The sequence below is a fragment of the Mastigoproctus giganteus genome, chromosome 7 (genome assembly GCF_048544385.1).
Source record: "Mastigoproctus giganteus isolate SK-2022 chromosome 7, ASM4854438v1, whole genome shotgun sequence".
Classification (NCBI taxonomy): domain Eukaryota; kingdom Metazoa; phylum Arthropoda; class Arachnida; order Uropygi; family Thelyphonidae; genus Mastigoproctus; species Mastigoproctus giganteus.
Window position 1 is genome coordinate 19,328,464 of NC_143581.1, and position 21,737 is coordinate 19,350,200.

The 21,737-nt window shown below is 31.4% G+C and overlaps 1 protein-coding gene across 1 annotated transcript in view; it reads right to left on the bottom strand.

The window, feature by feature from the left end:
• Positions 1-12,105: 12,105 nt before the first annotated feature.
• Glg1 (Golgi apparatus protein 1) overlaps positions 12,106-21,737 on the bottom strand; it is a 187,943-nt gene continuing 178,311 nt past the window's right edge. The window contains exons 21-23 of the mRNA XM_090378712.1: positions 19,104-19,224; positions 15,876-15,982; positions 12,106-12,412 (exon numbers count right to left, since the gene is read on the bottom strand). Of these exons, the coding sequence (XP_090234838.1) occupies positions 12,245-12,412; positions 15,876-15,982; positions 19,104-19,224 (396 nt within the window). The 3' untranslated portion in view covers positions 12,106-12,244. The remainder of the gene's footprint in view (positions 12,413-15,875; positions 15,983-19,103; positions 19,225-21,737) is intronic.

Genomic DNA, 21,737 nt, shown 5'->3' on the forward strand with positions numbered 1-21,737 from the left:
GAACATCTTGTAACATGTAACATCTGTAAAATCCTGTGGTGTTGAAACCAAAAATTAAAAATGTATTATCTTATGTTTAATGAAACCACTCTTAGCAAAGGATTCACAGCTTTTTACTAAACTAGTGCTCCCATTGTCAGTGGCAGATCTTAACAGAAAATGTGCATTATCTTGAAAACAGTTCATTTGCAGCCCAATATTCACTGGGACTTCTTTTCTTATTTTAGTTTGTACTTTTCACCTTTATGTTATTGACCATCATTTTTGAAACACCCTGTATAGAACTGCATATCTTATATAAGTCTATATCAAACCATCAAAAGACAATTTAAAACATTTAAAATTATTATTAAAATTGCTAATGTTACATATAAATTATCCAGATATTAAAATGCAGTCCTATATTAGCATTACATAGTTTGATGCAAATGTCAGACCATGCAATTTATGAAGTTTGTTTAAAAAACATAATTTACACCACACTTTGTTGAGCTATCGACCATTATATTGTTATACTGTAGAAAAAAAATCTAAATCTGGGAACTCCAAAGAAATTACAATTAGAAATTATATCCATATTTTGGATGATATGACTTTCAAAGCCACATTAAAATTGATAACTTTAATGTCAGTTTTTTTTTTTTTTTTTTTTTTGCTTATGACTTACAGTTTAAGTTGTATATTAGAAAATAAAACCAGCACTCGAACAATGCTTGGACTCTCATATCAATTATTAATGAGCAATGTCAATTCAAAAACATTCTAGGAACCTTATTAAAGAGAAAAGAAGTTAACCTAATTTACAAATACAGTAAACTTCTATTATAACACTCCTGTTTACAGCTCTATCATGCCCTTTTCTTCTAGTTCCATGGGCAATCTGATGAAGTACAATGAACTTTTTTTAACAGTGTTCCCATTTAAACACTTAGCCACTTATATTGCTTCCCCCCTTTTTAAAGTCCCAAAAAGGAATAATAGGGACAACAGAGATAAAATTCTAGGAACTGTTAATTGTGCAGTTTTGTGTACTTTGCAGAAATTGTCTCCAGTGCAGGTGACATTTATTTTATATTTACATTCTGAGGGTAGATAGGTTCCACTTTACAAATCAATGTCTAGCTATTCATCAATGCATTTGCATGCTCTCCTCAGCTTTTTTTTTAATCCAATGTTACTCATCTGCTTTCCTTAACTAATAGATTTCATTAACGACAACAGTTATTATATTAATGCTATTTATCATGTTTATACAGTAATACTCAAGATATATTCAGTTTAATAAAACCTTTTTAAAAATTTCCTTTTAAAGCAAAAAAGCAACAAAAAAAAAAAAAGTTGGGGAGGGGAATGAAGGTGTCAAAAAAAGCAAGCATAACATATTAAGTGGTTAAACTTTACTTTCAACTTTACTTTCAACTTAATATAAACCATTGCTTCATAAACACTGGAAACTCTCTCCTCTCTACCAAAATATTAATGAAAAATAGCCTTCAAAAAGAGGATTCTGATTACATCAATCATGTTCAGAATCTTTGGGGCACAGTCCCTCAGAAAGTGTTATAATGAGAGTTTACCATATTTTGTATTTACTTGACTATCAAGAGTAATCTAAATGGGCAATTTAATTGACTGCCATTTAAGTAATTAATATAATGTAACAGAACATAACCAAAACACATTTCCTTAAACACGGTTATAATACAGAGTTAATTTTTATCAGGAAAGGAAGAGTTCTATTTTGATATCAATTAGTTAATTACCAAGGTTGTTTTTCTATAAAACAGCTGTGGTAGACCAAAAGTTATTAACAAACATACCATGATATTGCAATGTAAACTCCAACTAACCAGCATTTATTTAAGCTGAAAACTCCATAACTCACTAAACTCAGATAGTGAATCTGTCCCAGGTGCAAATATCTTTCTTCATTCATGGATCCCTACTCTTATAGATTCACCATAATTTTTAGCCTGTCAGACAAGTATATGTTCAAATTTTCCTGTTATCTGCAATGAACACACAAACCTTCAATAAGAAATGCCATTTCTATCAAATGAGTGGTAAATTATGATTTAAAGATAAGACTAATCACATAACATTGAATTATGGCAACAGAACACAGTTTTTATCTCCAAAAAATGATTCCCTTCCCTTCTCTCTCTCTTCAGAAAGTTTCAATCAAAAAGTGAATATTTATTTTACTGTTGTATTCATTCTAGCGATGTTCCTCTTTCTGAAGCAAAACATATTGCCATCTGTTGACAATCAATACGCTGATTTATTTACACAGATATCGTTTACAAGCTGAATATTTGAGGCAAAGTTATGTTTATATATGCCAGTTGTCATTCTAAATTTTGCTATTATACTATGTTCTCCCCCCCCACCAATATCAGTGTGAATTATATATATATATATATATATATATATATATATATATGTATACATACATATATATACATACATATATATATATATACACCCACAACATTAAGTTTTAATGGTTGCAGTTAAACTACAAGTATCCTGTGCCTGTACCAATTAGGGTTTTCTGAAGAAGAATGTAAAATGAGAAAAGCTAAACGAAGTTATTTTATAATAAGTTGTAAATGGCTGTCAACGAAAATTAATATTTCGCTACTTTGTTGGGGAAGTTTAATAAGTATGAATTTCATTCAAGGAAATTATTATCAGGGAACTATGTTCTATGTAGGAAAAATACTCCTTAAACTACAAAATGTAAATACAAGTTATCGAGTGGTTGATTACGGCATAAAAATTCAAAACACTGAAATCAAAGAACGAATGATGATCACACACGAAGAGCCACATCTTCAATTTAATATCTCCCTCTCTTACTCTCTTTGAAACTATCATATATCACACATAAGTGGACAATTGTAAATGGTTATGTATATTACAATCTTTTTCCATTTTGAACAGAAATTTTTAAACATTGTAAACAATGGGACTACAGTTGATCACAAGAAATATTTTTATCACCAATTTTATTAAATTTATTCATTCTTCTGAGTGAAATAATGTTATAACGGGACTTCTGCATTTTAAGCTTTCAATTAGCACACAAAAACAAGAAACATACTGCATTTTTGTACAAGCCAATATCCTCGATATTCTGCTGTTCACATATTTTAACTGAATCAACTATGAAAAGAAGTACTTTTAAAATGTAATACAACCACTTTAAGAATTAGGTGCGACATGTTAGTAACAAACATTCTATGTGGATCATGCATGGTTCAAGCTTTCATAACTGCTAAATGCAATCATGATCCCTTCTTACGGAAACATTTCTCAAGCAAAACTGAAATGTTACTTGTTTGGGGGGAAACTCTAGAATTACTGCTTCTGTTTTTGATTAATTAAACTTTATTTCAAACTACAATCGGTAATTTTAGATCAAATTAAATTAGGATTTTGTATTGATAAGTGAAAAATAAAAAGAATTTATATCCATTTGTACTGCATATTTGAATATGTTTATTAAAATTTCCTAAGGTATAAGTTGTTCTTTTAGGGGCATGGTATGCAGGTTTGGACTTTATACTCAGATTTTGGAATTGCGCTGAAATATATTATAATGATTATCTTCTCCTCTTCCACTCCCAACTGATGCAAAATAGTTGCTTGCATTGTATTCATTGTGCCTATCTAGAGACTTTAGATTTTTGGCTTATTTCTTTTTAATATTTTTAACTGCTTATAAAGGTTTATAATAAAAAAAAAAAAATAAAACAATTTTATAATAAAAACAATGGAATTATAAATGTAAAAGGTGTTAAAATATCGAAAAATAAATCTGAGCCCTGAACTCCATGAACATAACTCTATGCCTCCCCTGTTATAATGAACTCAACTTTCTACTTTTTGGGGAATTCCTTAATGCATAAATCCAAAGTCCACTAAGTCAAAAGTCCTGTAGAGTGGAAATACTCCTCTGTGACTGAAAAATGTAGAACTTGTCTAAATAAATAACAGGTCTTTTTAAGATATAATTAAGCAACATTCATTAGAACAAAATGATTCAAAAAATTATTGCTCTCCAAAGTTCACTGTACAGGAACTTTTACACTAAAAATTAATTTCTGTTAAGGGAAATTTATTACAGGCTAAAGAAAGGATGTGTGATCAAAGAAACTCACTGTTACCATAACTATTCATGATTTTGTTCCCAAATAGTACACTGTGATGTGCTAGCTGGGCACACATTCAAATTTATCTAAAGTTTTTAAAGCATTGACTACTTTTTCACGCAACATTCTTATGAACTGCTGCAACATTGCAATTAACCTTTTAAAAGTAATACATGTATAACACTGTTTCAGCAGTATTTATTGTTACAATGGATCTTTTATGTTACAACATAAAAATTATTTAAGTTTCTCATTATAATGGATAGTTCAAACTGATTTGAATTATAAATAATAAATGGCATGATCTCACATCACTTAAAAAAAGGAGAATGCTATACTATAACTCTCCACTAAATATTGAGGATTTTAATCATAATAAAAAGACATTTGCATTTTAAAACCTCTTTTCTTACAGTTTCTATTTTAAGGATGATCTAGTTTAGACTTAATGAACAAGTGAAATACTGAAAAAAGCCTAAACAGTGAAGGCACAACTTGCATCTCTACTGATATGTTCATATGATTTAAAAACCTACTGGATTATTTTATAGCAACAACTATCCACTAAACTTAAAAGATTAAATGTATCACATTATCTGGTATGTAAAATATGTATGTAAAAAAGAAGACAATTTTCAGGATAGAAAATTGTTGCAGGTACTCACTTTAAAAAACACAATTTACTCTTACTTATATTTTAATTATTTTTATTTCGTGTCATATGCGAAATAAAATTATATTAAAAACTTAAGCCTGGTATACCTTGATGTTCTTTTTCAGTGGTACTTCCCGCTTTTGAGTTTTTTTTTTTTAAGTATCAAGTATCAACAAAATCAAAAATATGAACATTAATTGCAAAAAATGAATGCTAAACATTCATAAATACTGCACTTCAAACCACACATGTAGCTATACAATACAGTGTACATCGCTTTACGATATTAATCCGTTACCATTGTATCGCAAAAATATCGTAATGTGAACCCAATAACAGTTTTCTAGTAATTCATTTCACAACCTCAGAAGTTCAAATTTTCGCTACATAACTCCCTAAAAGGTAGTTTTTATAGTGTAAATTGTATTAGTTACCAATTCAAATCATTAAAAGCACTACACTTTCATATCATATGTTATAAGAACCAATTTTGAATGGCTTTGTGATATTTTTTGAAAGTACATTTCTGGAAGTCACGACCATAAAATAATAAAAACAATTTGCACTTTCCGGTTTATTGGGCTTGTTTGTTACTGCAAGCGATTATAAATGGGTAGTAAACTCGATGTTATTGCATTTGTGAAAATACCGATAGCTAGAATTGTGTGGGTTTTTACGTTATTATGATGAAATGTGTTTGCCCTTTACTGACATTCAATCATATAAAAAACAAATAAATTTTCAGAATCTTCTCTTCATTCCTTTTTTTTTTTTTTTTTAAGTTTCGTAAACTTGTTACTCCACGCAAATCGTGTTAGTTGCAATTTGTGTGTTCCGTTAAAAAATGCTTATGCATGCTATCGAAATTTATAAAGAAAAGAAAAGATTATCTTGGAAATAAATACCTTTGAAGCATTTCTGAAGAAGACGATTCCTTGTGCAACAAACCAACGGGTGCCGAGCCAATAATGAGTGATCAACAAGTGTGCATTTAGTCGATGATAATGATGAAGAATAAACATTCTTTATCTTCAACATAAAAGTTATTTATGTAGTATCATAAATAATTTCCTATTATTATTATTTGCTTGATTTTACAGGCTACATTTTCGTTTCTTTGGATAAATCAATCATTGTTTAAACAAACTAATTAGCTAACTGATTTCATCGTTGATAACGTAACCCCCATGGGAAATAAATTCCCGCTTTGAGTTTTCGCTTTACAAGCGTGCACTAGGAACAGATTAACTCGTAAAGTCGAGAACTACCTGTATATGATGCTGTTCATAAAAAGAACACAGGGATATCTCAAGCTTAATTTAGCTTGCTGGAATCATGGGAAATTACATACAAGATAAGATTTTTCGTGATTAGAAGTCAGGTCATCACCTCTTATAGGGTGATGTGGTTCAGCTCCAGTTGAACCACATCACCCTATAAGAGGTGGCAAAAAAATTACCTTCAAAAGCAGTTACTCAAGTGAAAAACAATCAACAATGGGTTAATAATTTAATAGCAGACTGTGTTTGGAAAGTGTTGTGAGTTTCGTCTAGGTGGGTGATGTGGTTCAACTGGAGGCAGTCATAAATTTATTTTTTTTTTATTCCTCCTCTGGACAATCTCAAGACTTGCTTCATTTAATTATATTTTATAGTTATAAACTAATTTTAACTACCCTATTAGTTTTAAACACAAAAGAAATTTTTGTATAAGTCTCCATTTCTATTGCCATATATGAGAAAACACATTTCACTTAATACCGATTCAATTAGAAATGTTAGTCAGTACCCTCTATCAAGAATTATCAATTAATATCTATGAACAGCCATATCGATATAAGTATTGCATTTCAGCTCCCTCCCCTCCCCCCCACTTCAAATATATATATATATGGCTTTTAGGTTGAAGAAAACACATTACAACCTAACATTACATTACTTATTTAGTTCACTGATGATGTGTTAATTATCTGAAAAATCAATAGTTAAATTATTGTCAGTATTATTCTGTAAAGTTAATCTCTTCCACTGTAGACTTAAATGTACCATGGAAAGAGTAAATGACAATAGCATTAATTTCCTCACCTTTACCATTACAAGGACTAATAATGTTCTCCAAACTCAAAATTTTCAAGAAACCTAATCACGGGCAAATACATTTTATTTACACCACAAATTTCAAATTGGAGGTGGGAGGGAGAAGGCTTTATAATCAATTATTAAATGCCTTTCTAATCGTCCAAGCTTTGTCATCATTAAACAAGTTAAATGTAAAGTCAATTTTTAGCATAAGCTAATCAATCCTTTTCCATTAAAATACAATAAAACAAGCAGTTGCCACATAATACAGGTAAGAAAGTTAAGTTAGCTAACAACTTAGAAATATACGAATTGCCAGCCATCGAAACTTTTCAAAAGAACTATTTACAACTTCTCAATGCCTCCTATGATCCGACTGAAATTTCTAGCATGTGGTATCTTAACATTAGATAAGTTTCCTTGGCTAAACTAAAAATATGGAATCACACAATTAATTCTTTCACCCTTTTAATCACTTCAATATCTAACCATTATGGCTTTGAAAGGTGAGTACTGTATAATTATTGTAATTTACAAAATTTTTAATACAGATTAATAAAATAGTATTTATTTGTTTGCACATATCTATTAAGTGAGATATCTACTTAATTTGTGCACTTGACATTTAACCAGAATAGAACTCCACCCGCCCTACCTCCCAAGATACCTAGTATATTTGGCCTTAAATCTTCCTTGTGTAAAATGTGATATAATTTAGAGCATACTTTTTATAAGCAGTATCTTATACACCAGAAAATATGATAAATAATGCATCATTTCAAATATTTCTTTCCCTTTTGCCACATAAGCTACTTAATATTTTCCAAAATATATCAATATATTTATTCAACTTAGATGGATAAAAATAGTCCACTATAAGCCATTTGTATTTTTACAGAAACAGGCACTTGTTATTCAGTCAATAAAATAGTTCTTAGACACTATTTCTCAGGAAAGGGTTGGTGGACCCTACTAAAGGGTAATAATAAAATCCAGATGACAAGACAACCTCACATTTCAGAAGGCAAGTTTTGGAAGAAAAATATTTTGTTATATATATTTGAAAAGAGATTTATAAGTGCTTATCAGTGAAGAACAACGCTTTTATTCATTATAGAATGCCAAAATTTCATTGTATAACTACCACACTTATCTATTACTAATATTATGGTCTGAACATTTGCATTCTTCAAAGAGCGTAAAAATCTTCGGTACCATCATTAAACATTAAACTGGAATTGCCCATTACAAATTTATTAAAAGATAACTGGCCTCGTGTTTCAATAACTCTCATGTTTCACCCATTTGCACGCTTGTCAAATTGTTAGTTGCTTCATTTGTCCTGTTGGTGCCTCCATCCAGTTGGTCCACTCTTCATGCGTGAATGATTTTTAGGGTTAGTTAATTGATATGTCCAGTGGATGTTGGCTAAGACCTCCTAGAATTACAGCTACACCAATGTTTAATTCCAGAAGCTGTCCTTTTTGTTACTTCCCTTATGTGTGATCTGAAGTGGTCACACACTAAAAAAAAACTAACCTTTTCTGGCCACTGCTAATGATATAAATATGTTGGGTGAAAGGCATACACGGGAATTATTAATTAAGGTTTTAAGATGGAATATCATTGTAAATAATTCAATCTGTTTACTTGGAACCAATAAAGTGATAATTTTGTTCAATATGTATGTGAAGTGTTATTCTTAAAACCTTAAGTCAATTAAAAGCTACTCTTGTTTTCTCCAAAAGTTTGAGAGAACTTTGTTTCAAAGCAAACAGTAGTGTTAAAAAATCTGACAAATGGTAATATCATAATTTTGAATTTTTCTCACTCTATTTTGATTTAATGTTTGATAAATGAAAAAAGAATAACTAACTGCAGTAAGCCACTACCATCCAAAAATGCGGAACATATGTTAAGTATTCTTATTATTGTCAAAGAAAATATTGGAGGACAACTATTTTTAGAATTCTTCCAGTTCAACTAGACACACACAGGACACAGACAGAAATATATGCATGCAGTATAGCTCTCATAGCAAATATAATCTTATGTTAACAAAGCAGTTTCCTAAAATAAGAAAGGGGTCATTTTATTTTAGCTCAGTTTATAGAAATCTTTGTGCAGAAGTGGCTAATCAGTAAAGAATGTAGTATGTAATCTATCACTTCGAGGCATACTTCTATGTTTTGCTGGCCCAGTGACTTGTGTCTTTGTAACTTTAATCAGCCTTTTTCAATTATGTTAAAAAAAAATATCATCCACAATGCAAGTCATTTAAAACTGCATGCATATATTTTGAAAGAAGGCCATAATACTAATAGTATGTGAAATTCACTGCTCCTATCCTGGGAATAAAGACCTGCATTCTATAGAAAGTTATTACCATAATATTTTTGATCAAAAAATGCATTAAAAAAAGTAATAAAATGGATTTAAAATTACTGTACACTAGAAATTAAAAAAAAAAATTTAGAAAACTTACCTTGCAATCTAGAAGATTTTGTAATCCATTTCTTAAAGAATACTGCTTCATAAATGGAGTCAGTACATCCCATTAAGTGCTTGATTAATGAAAGGAATGTGTAAGCATGAATAGAAAGATCACAACATATATGCCACTTCATAATTATTATGAAATAATTTATTTCTTAACAATAATGAAGTGTGTATCTGTGTGTATAGACATACTGCTAGGACAGTTCATGGGGTTCTGCCAATGATATACAGGAATTCTGCCAGCAGGGACAAGATGTTTGTTCCATTGTATAGGATATGGTTAGGCCTCATCTTGAGTACTGCATATAGCCTGGAAGCCTTATTTGAAGAAACCTGTGGATCTGTTGAAATAAGTGCAGAAAAGAGCAATAAGATTAGCCAAGGACACAAAAGAGAACTATTACCATAAAAGATTTCAGCTCTGCAAATCGCAGTATCTGGAAATAGGCATCTGAGAGGGGGAAGTATTCAAGCCTTAAAATAGACTGAGTAAATTAAATGTAGATGGCACCTTAACTCTTGCTCAGATGATACACATAAGGGGACACAAATTTAAATTGAGAATGAATGGTTGCAGAACAGATATGCAAAAATTTGCTTTGAGCCAGAGAGTGTGATTGTTGGAACTAACTTCCATCTGGTGTTGTGGAGGTGGCTAGTTTGAATAAATTTAAAGAATTAGACACATTATTAGAGGGAATGATGGATAGATGAGGTAAAAGCATTTTTTTTTTTTTTTTTGCTGATGCTAAATAAGCTTGCTTCCTTGCATTATTTATGCTAATAACAATACCCCCCCCCCAACACACACACACGTTTAAAAGAAAAAAAAAAATTATTACTAACCCTCTAACAAAGTGAATTAAACAAAGTCATGCATGCAGATGTATTGTAATACACTGGTCACCAATCAGTTTCTTGAAAAAAAAAAAAAGGTTTAAAACAGTACACTTTATAATTTTCCCCCCTTAATCCTGACACCATATTGGATAACAAGAAAAATATCTTCACACACACACACACACACACACACACACACACACACACACACACACACACACACACACACACACACACACACACACACACACACACACACAGTATCTTTATGCTTCATGCGTCAAGTCCTATGTAATGTACTGGAACACACATTAGATCCAGCATGGAAAGTATTGTTAAAAAAGAACACTTTAAAAGTTAGTGTATGAGAGAAATTCAATCAACAATGTTATTCAATATGCACAAAGTTATAAAAAGTAATATCCAAATCTGATAAAAGTGGCTCCTGAGAGCTTAAATATTTTAGAATACAAGGATTTAAAAGAAAAAAAATGTTATTACTAACCCTCTAGCAAAGTGAGTTAAACAAAGTCATGCATGCAGACGTATCGTAATACATTGGTCACCAACCAGTTTCTTGAAAAAAAGAAAAGAAACAGTTTAAAACAGTTCACTTTATAATTTTTCCCACCTTAATTCTGACACCATATTGGATAACAAAAAAAAATTTCTTCAGTAATAGCATCTTTGTGACCCAAAAAATTAAGTATTTCTTGATTACCTCACAGCCAAATCTTTGCCCTGTGAAGTGGGTGATATCAAAGCTGAAACCAAAGCTCTAAAGAAAATTAACACATGCATGCAATGTATTTTCTGAAGGAACATGTAGCTGTACAGAATTTTTTTATGCCTAAACTTCTCTAATTAAAGAATAACCAATGAGAGTGAAATTGAAGAAGAGACTATATATGCTCAACTTTTAACAGCTATTTTAAGTCCTTTTGTTTTTGTTTCTAGGATATTATGATGCACCTGCTGAAGAAGTCTGTAAAACAAATTACTTAATCGTATTAGTTAAATGTACAAACTGTATACAAGTAATTGGGTAAACATTTCAAGTAGTCCTGAAGGGAGGAGGCAGTTTTCCCCTCAAGATGAAACTCATCCAAAACTTTTTAGAGTTAAACTATTCAGAAAAAATTCATTTCTACTGAAGATTGTTTAACCAAATACCATTTATCACAGAAAAGCCACAACTTATAATAAATTAAGAAACCTTTGTATGGCAATAAAGCATTAAATTGATTACTAATTGCTATTCAGAAATGAAAAGTTGCTTCCATACATGATCTTATATTTATTACAAATCTAAAACAAGAATATTTTATATTATAATCTACATTTAATTGGGGCATTCCCATCAGTGAACAAATAAAAGTTTGTAAAAGGCATAATTTTATGACATTATCTCGTGGGTTTTTTTCTTTCAGATTATTATATAAATATATATACTTAGCAATTTTGTTTTCTTTCTTTCTACAGATATATAATTACACAAGTTGATTTCAAGTTAATGAGGCATTCGGCATTATAAAAAAAAAAAAAAAAAACACTGTACAAACATTGCACAAATTAAGTTAAATGAGTGTTCAAAAGGAAAAGACCCCCCCCCCCAGTACAAAACTTATTTTAATTTAAATGCAGTGCAAATAATGCATAGAGATTACTGTCTTAAGCAATTTATATAATATATAAAAACATTATCTAACAAGCATTTACATACCATACATTAATGTAGGGTTTTGCTAGGCATCTTTGACAAGATGCCTATAATTTTCAGAAATTGTTTATACATTTTCAATAAAATGCCAGAACAAAATAAAAAAATGAAATGAAATAAAAAAGGAAAGGAGGAAAAAAAACCAAAAAAAAAAAAACCACACAACATATGATACAAAAATTTACAGTGGAAAACTTCGTTCCACCATAAATTATAGTGGAAGGTTCTTTTGATGACGATGGCGATGATGATGATGTTGGAGTACTGTACAGGGAAAATATGAAAGACATCTACTTCATTTGTTTTTCACAGAAACTGGTACTCGTTTAGTTACTCGTCCACAAAATAGTCCCCCAATAAAAATGACCCCTAATACTCCTAGTGCAACTACAATAAAGTAATTTCTTGCAGGTGAACTAGCAACTTGTCTTAATAATTCTTCAACTGTTTCAGCTGACATCACCTAAAAATAAGAATACAAGGTGAGGTCATGAAAAGAAGTAGAAGCTTATGATTTTTAAATAAATGCAAAAAAAAAAAAACCATCTAAAATTTAAGGTTGACTTATACACCAAGTATAAAATCTTAATCTTGAATAAAAGACATGTGCTTATTGTTAGAAAGAAATGAATTAACATCAATATATTTACAAATTACAGAAAACTCATATCCAGCACTTCACAATCCAGAATTTTTTAAAATCTGGAATATTTTACAAAGAAAGTTAACTTTTATAATCTGGAAATATTAACAAAGCAATCTGGTACTCACAGGAAAGATTGCAATTGTCTTTAAGAATCCATGAAATAAAGGATGATGTTTCTCTCTTTATAAGATACTTACTATTTTGTCCTTTAAATCTTTGACTGCAAAAACAGTTTAAACTGCATAGACATGACAATGAGTTGCCCTGGTATTGCACTACTGTACTTCCAAATATAAGGCTTTGCCAAAAGGCTAACTGGCTATTTTTTTTAGAAGATGAGACTGCTATGACATCCTGTTTCAGGACCAACTGGTCCCTCACCAGACAGCAGGTGAGCTGTAGTGGCAACATGCATGCAAAATGTAATGCGAAAGTTGTAAAGCTGCTCAATGTGAATTCTCATGGGTATATGAAATCTGAGTTTTAAAAGTTGTGATACAGCTAAAGTTATCTGGTTTGTCTCAGAAACGCTCTCATACCAGTCATTTAAACAAATAGATTGTTAAACTTTTGGCAAGTAAATCTGTTGGAAAGTCGTGCTATACAAGGGCAATCTGTTACAAAGGCAAGTCTATTCTGCTGTGAGAATTAAGACTACTGCATTATCAACGTCGTTTAAATTTTGTTGGCCACAAAAGCGAATGAAAGGAAGGTAGTTCTGTACACATCTTATAATTTCTCCAAGGCCACATAGCTTTAGCTGATCATATGGCACTAGTTTGAGCTGGTGACTCTGTCAATTTAGGACAGCTGAGAACAAAGGGAGATTGAAAATGTCCGGTGTGGTATAGCTTGAAAAATATGGCTCATTAAATCTATAGTTAATCTCTTTTATAAACAGCAACTTACTGATGTGCACAAACAACAGATCCACACAACCAAGGTGTTTTTTTTTTTTTGCCACTATTATAAATAAGCATACAGCTCACTAGTACATGACTAAAGTAGGGAGAAAAACAGGCAGCTCAAGGTCACACACTTGGCTTTCAGCTCTTTGTTAATACTAGGGAAGAGAGGGCCAACAGAATGACAACAGTACACAGCCAACAGTACTAGCAGAAAAAATTAAATTTATCTATTTTTATTATTACATGTAAGAAATCAATTGAATTTCTTCACAGTACATTATTAAGAGCAAAATGTCATGAAAACTGACAAAGGCTGCCTCATTATAATTATTCTTGAAGAAGAATAGTTAATTTTTTCTTACTCTCCATTATGAAAGTATTTTTTCTCTGAAGCACATCCACTAATATTCTGACATTTGCTGTGACCAGAGGCGGATTTAACGGCGGGTGCACGCAAAACCCCAACAAATTAGTTGAACATATTAGTTCAAAACTTTGATTATTATTATGCTATTATTAATTATATTATACATATATTATATTCAAATTTTATTGGAAATAAAACATTAATAGTACATAACATTTTTTATTTATTTAAAAAAATGGTTAACGTGTATTTTTATTTTCCCTATCTCTCTCTCTTTTTTTAAGGGGCCCAATATTTTCTTCTGAGGCCGGGGCCTCAACTGACTTTAATCCGCTCCTGGCTGTGACTGTATTTATTATCATTTGTTCATATTTAACAAATTGAACTGTTAAAATTTACATTTTAACCACTAACAAAATTTGGTCATTATAAGTGATTACAGCAAGTTCAGTTGTTAGTCCTTAATATTCAGTGAAGTGTGCTTCTCCAAAATTGCTCAACCACTAGGTACACCTCTCTAAAATACAGAAAACTTTAAATCTGACAACTCTCGATCTCCAGTGGTGCTGGATTTTAGAGAGTTTATTATTATTACACATGTATTTTTACACTACATTTTTCCTCACCTTTTAAAGCCTAACTAGATAATTGGATACTATGACAGCAACAAGGTAACTAGATAAAAAAAAAAAAAAAAAAAAAAATGACACCATGTAATTAGATTTCAAGAATGCTTTTGACACTTCCAAATAAAAAACTGCTGTACAAATTGGAGCAGTGTGACATTAGGGGAAAAGTTACCACTATGGATAAAGAGATGGCTGACTGGGAGAAGATAGAGTGGTTATCAATGGGTACTACTATTCTTGGACTATTATTAGTGCAGTCCCCCAGAGTTTAGTGCTAGGTTCACTGTTGTTTTCTTTATTTATTAATGATACTGATGTAGACGTTTCGCACAAGCTTCCAAATGCAAGGTACTGCACATGGGTAGCAGTAACCCCCGAATAATATATCAATTGTGTAGTACAACTGGCATAGTGGAGAACAAAGAAGACTTGGGTAATTGTGCAGTTGGACATGAAGTGTTCTGAACAGTGCACATAGGCTGCCGGGGCAGCTCATGGAATTTTGTCAATGATAAGGCCACATCTTAAGTATTGTATACAGTTCTGGAAGCCTCATTTTAGGAGAGATGTCGATCGGTTGGAATGGGTGCAGAGAAGTGCCTTGAGATTAGTGAGGGAACAAAAGGACACTCTTACCAAGAAAGGCTTCAGTTCTGCAAATAGCAGGATCTGGAAACTAGGCATCTGAGAGAAGATCTGATTGAGATGTTTATGACTTTGAATGGATTGAGCAACCTCAATGCTTATAGTATCCTTCCTCTTGCTTGGACTACACACACACACATGAGGGGACAAAAATTCAAATTAAGGAAGGATGGTTGCAGGATGGATATGTAGAAATTTGCCTTCAGCCAGTAGGTAGTTGATTGTTGGAACAAATTTATGTCCAGTGCTGTGGAAGTGAGTAGTTTAAATAAATTTAAGAAGCAACTATACTTGTAACAACCATTATTAAAGTAAGAAATAAATTTTAAAAAATATTACAGTAATTAAGGATATGCCAAAAATTTAAGAACCAATATCAAAATTTATGAACTTAAGGATTTAAACTTACAATAAACATAAAAGAATTTAATTTGCTAGAATTAGCTCTAAAAGGCAGGATTACATTTACAAAAGACTGCAGAAAGCAACTTCAAAAATTTTCAGTTTTTATAATATTACTTGTCAATTTATTTTCATTCATTTTTATTATAAAAATAAAATTTACAATATATTAATTTTGGGAACACCACCCCAGATGTGGGAAAATATTAACACTAATAAAACTCTTAATTCATTAGAAATAAATAAATCAAAGTGATAAAACATATTACCAAATGAGAATAAACAAAATATAATTTCATGTTTATTAATGTAAAGTTTGTTTGACTTACCTGTGCAGCATATTCAAACATTTCAACTCTTTTAGTTAATACTGTCCGACATTCCTCTGAAAGTATCATAGTTTCACCTTCTAGAATGGCTAACAAGCACGAGAGCTCTAAAAAAAAGGGGGCAAAATTGATAAAGTTTTGAATACAAATGTGAGTAAATATTAATCAAATAAAAACTGATGTTTCATCAGTAAAGAGGTGGACCACTAAACAGTTTTGACTCAAGGAAATACCAAATTATTTTAAATTTCAGTCTATTTCAGAAAAATTCAAAAGTTAAAAAAAAAAAAATGTTATGCAACAGTCATGTAATGAATAACACTATGTCCCATCATATACATTATTCTCACAGAAGTACTCAAACGTTCCTCTGAAGTAGCAAACTATGCAGTACTACCAGTAGTATATCTTACCTTTTCACAGTAGTATCAAGGAATACTATTGCAACAAGACAGATGGGCTGAGAAGTGGCAACTGAAGTTTAATAATGTTAACTGCAAGGTAATGCATATTGGCAGCAATGATTCCAGAATAACATACCAATTGGACAGTATCACATTTAAGGTGGTGGTAATGATGGGCATGATCAAGAGTCACAATTGATATAATCAGTTACACCACTTTCATAATTGATTATATGCAAATCAGTTATGAAATTGACAACAAGAAAATTGGAGAGAGAGAGAGAGAGAGAGAGAGAGAGAGAGAGAGAGAGAGAGAGAGAGAGAGAGAGAGGATATGATCCAGTGCTATTAAAACTAAAGATAAAGTGCTGTTACCATCCAGGCAATAGTTCTATATATTATTTATATACAATTTTGATAACATCAGATCAAATTCCTACACTAAATTTTTTTTTTAATTTCTTTTTTTTTTTATTCTTCAGTATTCTTGTTTTCAATTTCATAATCATCTAATTTGCACATAATCCACTACAGTGGATCCTGCTTATTGTGATCATCACAGGATTCAACTTGAATGACAACAATAATCAATGAGATAAGAATGCAGCTGTTCAGCATTGTTTAGTGATGTAGAGCAAAATGTGCACATAAAAAGGTGGAAGTGAACAGAAAGAAAGCACAAAAATCAATACTTTAATTTGTATAAAATACACTATTTCTCCGAGAAAGTCATAAAAAAAATTAAATTTTCGTAATTAAATTTGAAGTGGAATTACTACCAAGTAGGTATAGTAAAGAAACTTTTCCATGTGCAGTATTTAATTAGTTTATTGGAACAAGAGGAGAATTATTACAATAGATCCAAACAGCTAAATAATTTGGTTACGTTTCAGATTTCTGTATTGAAATCCATCTTTGGGCATGGATTTTTGGTTTAGGGTAAAGTTTATAACTCGACCACGGAAGACCTTGTGACACAACAAGATCTATCCAGTGGCACAGCTTGACATCTCCTGCAGTATTGGCCATCCATGGTCATGTTATAAACTTATTTAAACCAAAAATCCAGGCTCAATTCTGAGTTCAAAAACAAATCTGGTTATTACATAATCACTTACATGCACATAAACTGCAAGTGATAATATAAACCAAAGCACTGATTACAATAAATGTTTTATTTATTTATTTTATTTTTTATGTATTAGTACATGCCTTATCATGGCTTCATAGAAGTCATAACATTACACAAATGATAACATTATCTGTGATCACAATATGCAGTGTACACTATATATTGAAATAATCAATTAATTATTTGATTATGCCCATCATAAGTGGTGGAGAATGAAAGGGACCTAGGGTAATTGTAAGTCCAAGATGAAGTTCTCTTAGCAATGCAGACAAGCTACCAGGACTTGAAGTTCTGTCAATGTTATACAGGAATAACACTGACAGAACTTCATGCCAGATGGCTTAAGTCTACTGAAGTCAACAGCAGTAAAAATATGAATGACAGACAGTGAAACAACAGTTCAATCAAGAATCAGGAAGCTAGGAACATTAACAGATCGATATTAGTAAATCCTGAAGAGGGTGCCAAAAAGATGTTTTATTAAAGCTAACATCGAAGCACATATAACAATACCACCCATAAACGTGAACTGTCCACTTGGAATGGAACAGCTAAAGCTGATATTAGTCTTATGTGGGACTTGTAAGCTAAAGCTTACAAGTCCCACATAAGAATAATGAACACAAGATGTCACTTGGAGTTAAGATGTCATTTTCAAGCACTTGAGACTGCATGCACATTGGATTCAACTTGTACAGGCTCTCAAGCCCAATGATTTCCGTGACGCATTTGCCACAGAAATGATGAAATGGCTGGTGAGCACAGTGGATTTCTAACACTGTGATATTCAGTGATGAGAATAATGTATACCAAGGGAAGGCAGACAATACAGAGATGATACAGCAGAAGACCACTGATGCTGTTGCAAAAATCAATGCAGACATGCTCCAGCAAACTTGGTATCCTTTGTGACAGCAGTGATTTTGCCACTTGTCACTGGTTTGGGTTTGAGTCCTATCACAGACGAGAAAATTTTAAAGACTTCTACAGTTGGGATTATAGTTAGCTGATCTCAGGCACAGGGAGTACAGCTTGCCACTGAGATATTCTGGGTTTTTCAACTTGCACAACATGCAAATTGACCAGTGAACACACACACGTATATACAAAGGCACAATATGGTCTAAGTTGTTGATGCACCTAAAAAAACAACAGACTGATTGAACCTAGAGATCTAAATTATCACATAATTGGAAGTATACGAAACACACCCTAAAATATTATTACAAACTTCCAGTAAGATGCTGAAAAAAAAAAAATACATTGATAGTTGAGAAATGATTAGTTGAAAAGATATTCTCTAAACGATAAGAGAAGTGCATATCAAAGTGGACTAATGTTAGCAATTAGTGATAATAAACTGTTCTATCAATAAAGCAAAACCCATTTAAATACATGCTCTCATTCCCTTTTAGCAGCGATTCTCAATTGTAATGGTTTCATGTGGATCCCATGTACTAACTTTTTACAATTAAAAGTTTGATAACTTAAGTCACATCTATAATAATAAAATAATGAATGTGCAATCTTTATATAATCCAGAAGTAATTTATTTTTAAACACTTTAATAACAATTTTTTGAGTTAAAATAAAAATTTTGTATTCATTAATTTGATAGTATATATTTTGTTATTCGTACTTTTTAATGAAATGATTTACTTAAGATGGATAGATACAGAGAATTTTACTTACGCCTTCCATGACCAGATGGAATGTCATGACAATAAGTTTTGATGTCTCTGGCACAAACTCTGTATAAGAGGGGATCAGACTGGATATCTGCTTTTCCTTCAATAATTAGACGTGCAACTTCCTAAAATTCAAATGCAATTTATACATGAACAACTTATACAATGGATATAGATTTAAATTAAGAAGAAAACTTGCAAATTATATTATAAAATTTTCCTTTAGTCAAAGTGCAATTGATCAATGAAATAAATTCCTAGTCTTTTGGAAGTGGAAAGCTTATGTAAATTTAAAGAGGGATGGGAAAAATGCTTAAATGAATAAAGATAAAAGAAATGAAGAACACTATTATTTTGTTTTTTTAATGGTTAATGTTATATAATCTTTGCTCCCTTGATTCATTTTGCCAATATTAATAAATAGTTAAATTAAAACTTTAGCATCAATTAAATGACTATTAAACTGATAATCTATTACAATCATTATTCATAGTGGATACATGCTGTTTTTAAAGTGTATGGTCACATGGTTTTTTAGTCTTAATCTACTTCAAAGTCTTAATTCAGTATAAATTTCATCCTATGTTTCTCAACATCACACATTCTTCTTTGATATCACAACCGTATTACCAGTAGGAAAATTAAAAAAAAAATAGATCTTTGATCTGTATTCCCATTTGGCTTAACAGGTTGAATGCTAATAACAAATACTGGTTTAAAATTATTGATAAATTCCAGCATAATCTGTAGGAAATTTGTTGCTGTTTGTTTGCCTAGAAAAAGCTGGCGATTTCATCTTATGATCTGTTCAACACTTTGGTTTAAAGACCTGTCATCATTTTCTTTATGAAGTGGAAGTGCTTTCAAAATCTCAGTAGCAGGCAGGCCATATGGAGATCCTTAGTTGCAGAGATCCCCTCCCTTTTGTCAACTATGAGCTACATTTAAAGTTCAAAATATCTGGTGGGTCACCATAAGTAGATTATGAAGATAAAAATTAGCAGTTAAAATCCACTGTAAAGAGCTTTTTAGTTAAGCTTTAATCCATATAATTGTAACATGTTTGGATGGTTTTAAATGTTTAATTTCTCTCTCAGAACTGTTACCCAGTTGTCTTTTTTCTGAACTTCCTACTTCACTCAACCTTATTTACTAATTTCTACTCAACTTCTTTCTAGTGAAAGCTAAACAGATTTTCACTTACTGTTCAGAAAGAAGTCAAAACCTTTACTGAACTTTAACAGTCAATAAATCTGATGACTGTGAGACACTCAGAAAGTAGTTCCATTAGCCACGTGTAGCTCACAAGATATGCACTGAAGACCTGTTATATGAAAATGGTGCCTTTTTTTTTTTTTTTTTTTTTTTTTAAATTGTAGAAGAACGTATGTGGTATTATCATGAAATTACTGTTATAGCTACAACAAGTTTTGCTTGCTACGTACTATTCTTGCTATATAAGCAAAGAAATTAAAATTAAATTAAAAATAATTAACTAAAAATTAAAAAGAATTTCCAACTGTTAATTATTTTTAATTTAATTTTTTTGTTTATGTATACAGATAATAATAGTTATTGAAGATTTTACTGCACAATGGCAGCTAAAAGGCCATTATGTGATAATAACAGTTCCTTGCAAGCAAGCATAACTTGCTGTAGCTACAGCAACATTCCCACATGGAAAAAAAGGTTTAATTTTGATTTAACAATTTTTTTAAAATGATGACCTAAAGCATAAAAGTAACCTATAGTCATCAGAACCAGGAGCAGACTGAAAAGACACTTGATGTTTAATTTTAACTTCTATAGACTATAATTCTCAGAACATATGTAAGAAGGAAGGTTGTTCCAAAGAACAGAAGCAGAAGAGATAAATGAAGAACAGGAAAAATTACTTTAGTTTAATGAGTTTGCAGCCAAACCAAGAATGGATGTTGTATAGTTGAGCCATTTGTTTGGACTAGCTTGGAACAGAGAAGTGGAATTATGCTAAATTCAGAAGAATGGTGTGCATGGAAATGTCTATGAAAAAGACACACAGCAGAAACCAAATATTTATATGGGAGAATGAACAGTTTTTAACAGATGTATCAGTAATTAATCTGACTGCCCACTGAAGAAAATTTAGGAATTTGAAAGGTTTTGAGTGCACTGCCTGAAATGTGGGAACAATGTTTCAGGGAAGATGGATATTTTGATTTGTGAGGAGTAGCAGCTGTTTAAAAAAAATAATACCTGAGAGAGAGAGATGTTCATTATTTCCATGGGGACTTAATATTTTGATAACCAATTCAGAAGTTTAAGGATAAAAAGATTTTTAAAAAGTTTATGGCTAGCATTTGGAAACTAGACACCTTAGAGGAGATTTGATTGAGGTGTTTAAGGCTCTGAGAGGCATCAGTAAAATGAATGAGGACAAAATTTTCAAGATTATAAATGATGCTAGAACTAGGGGACATAAATTCAAGTTACGCGGGGAAATGTTTAGATTGGACTGCAGGAAGTTTTATTTTAGCCAGCGAGTTATAAATTACTGGAATAAGTTGCCTTCATGGGTGGTAGAGGCCGACAGTTTGGGGAAATTCAAAGGTCATCTGGATAGTACTTTCGGGTAAGGGAAGCGCATATGATGATAGGA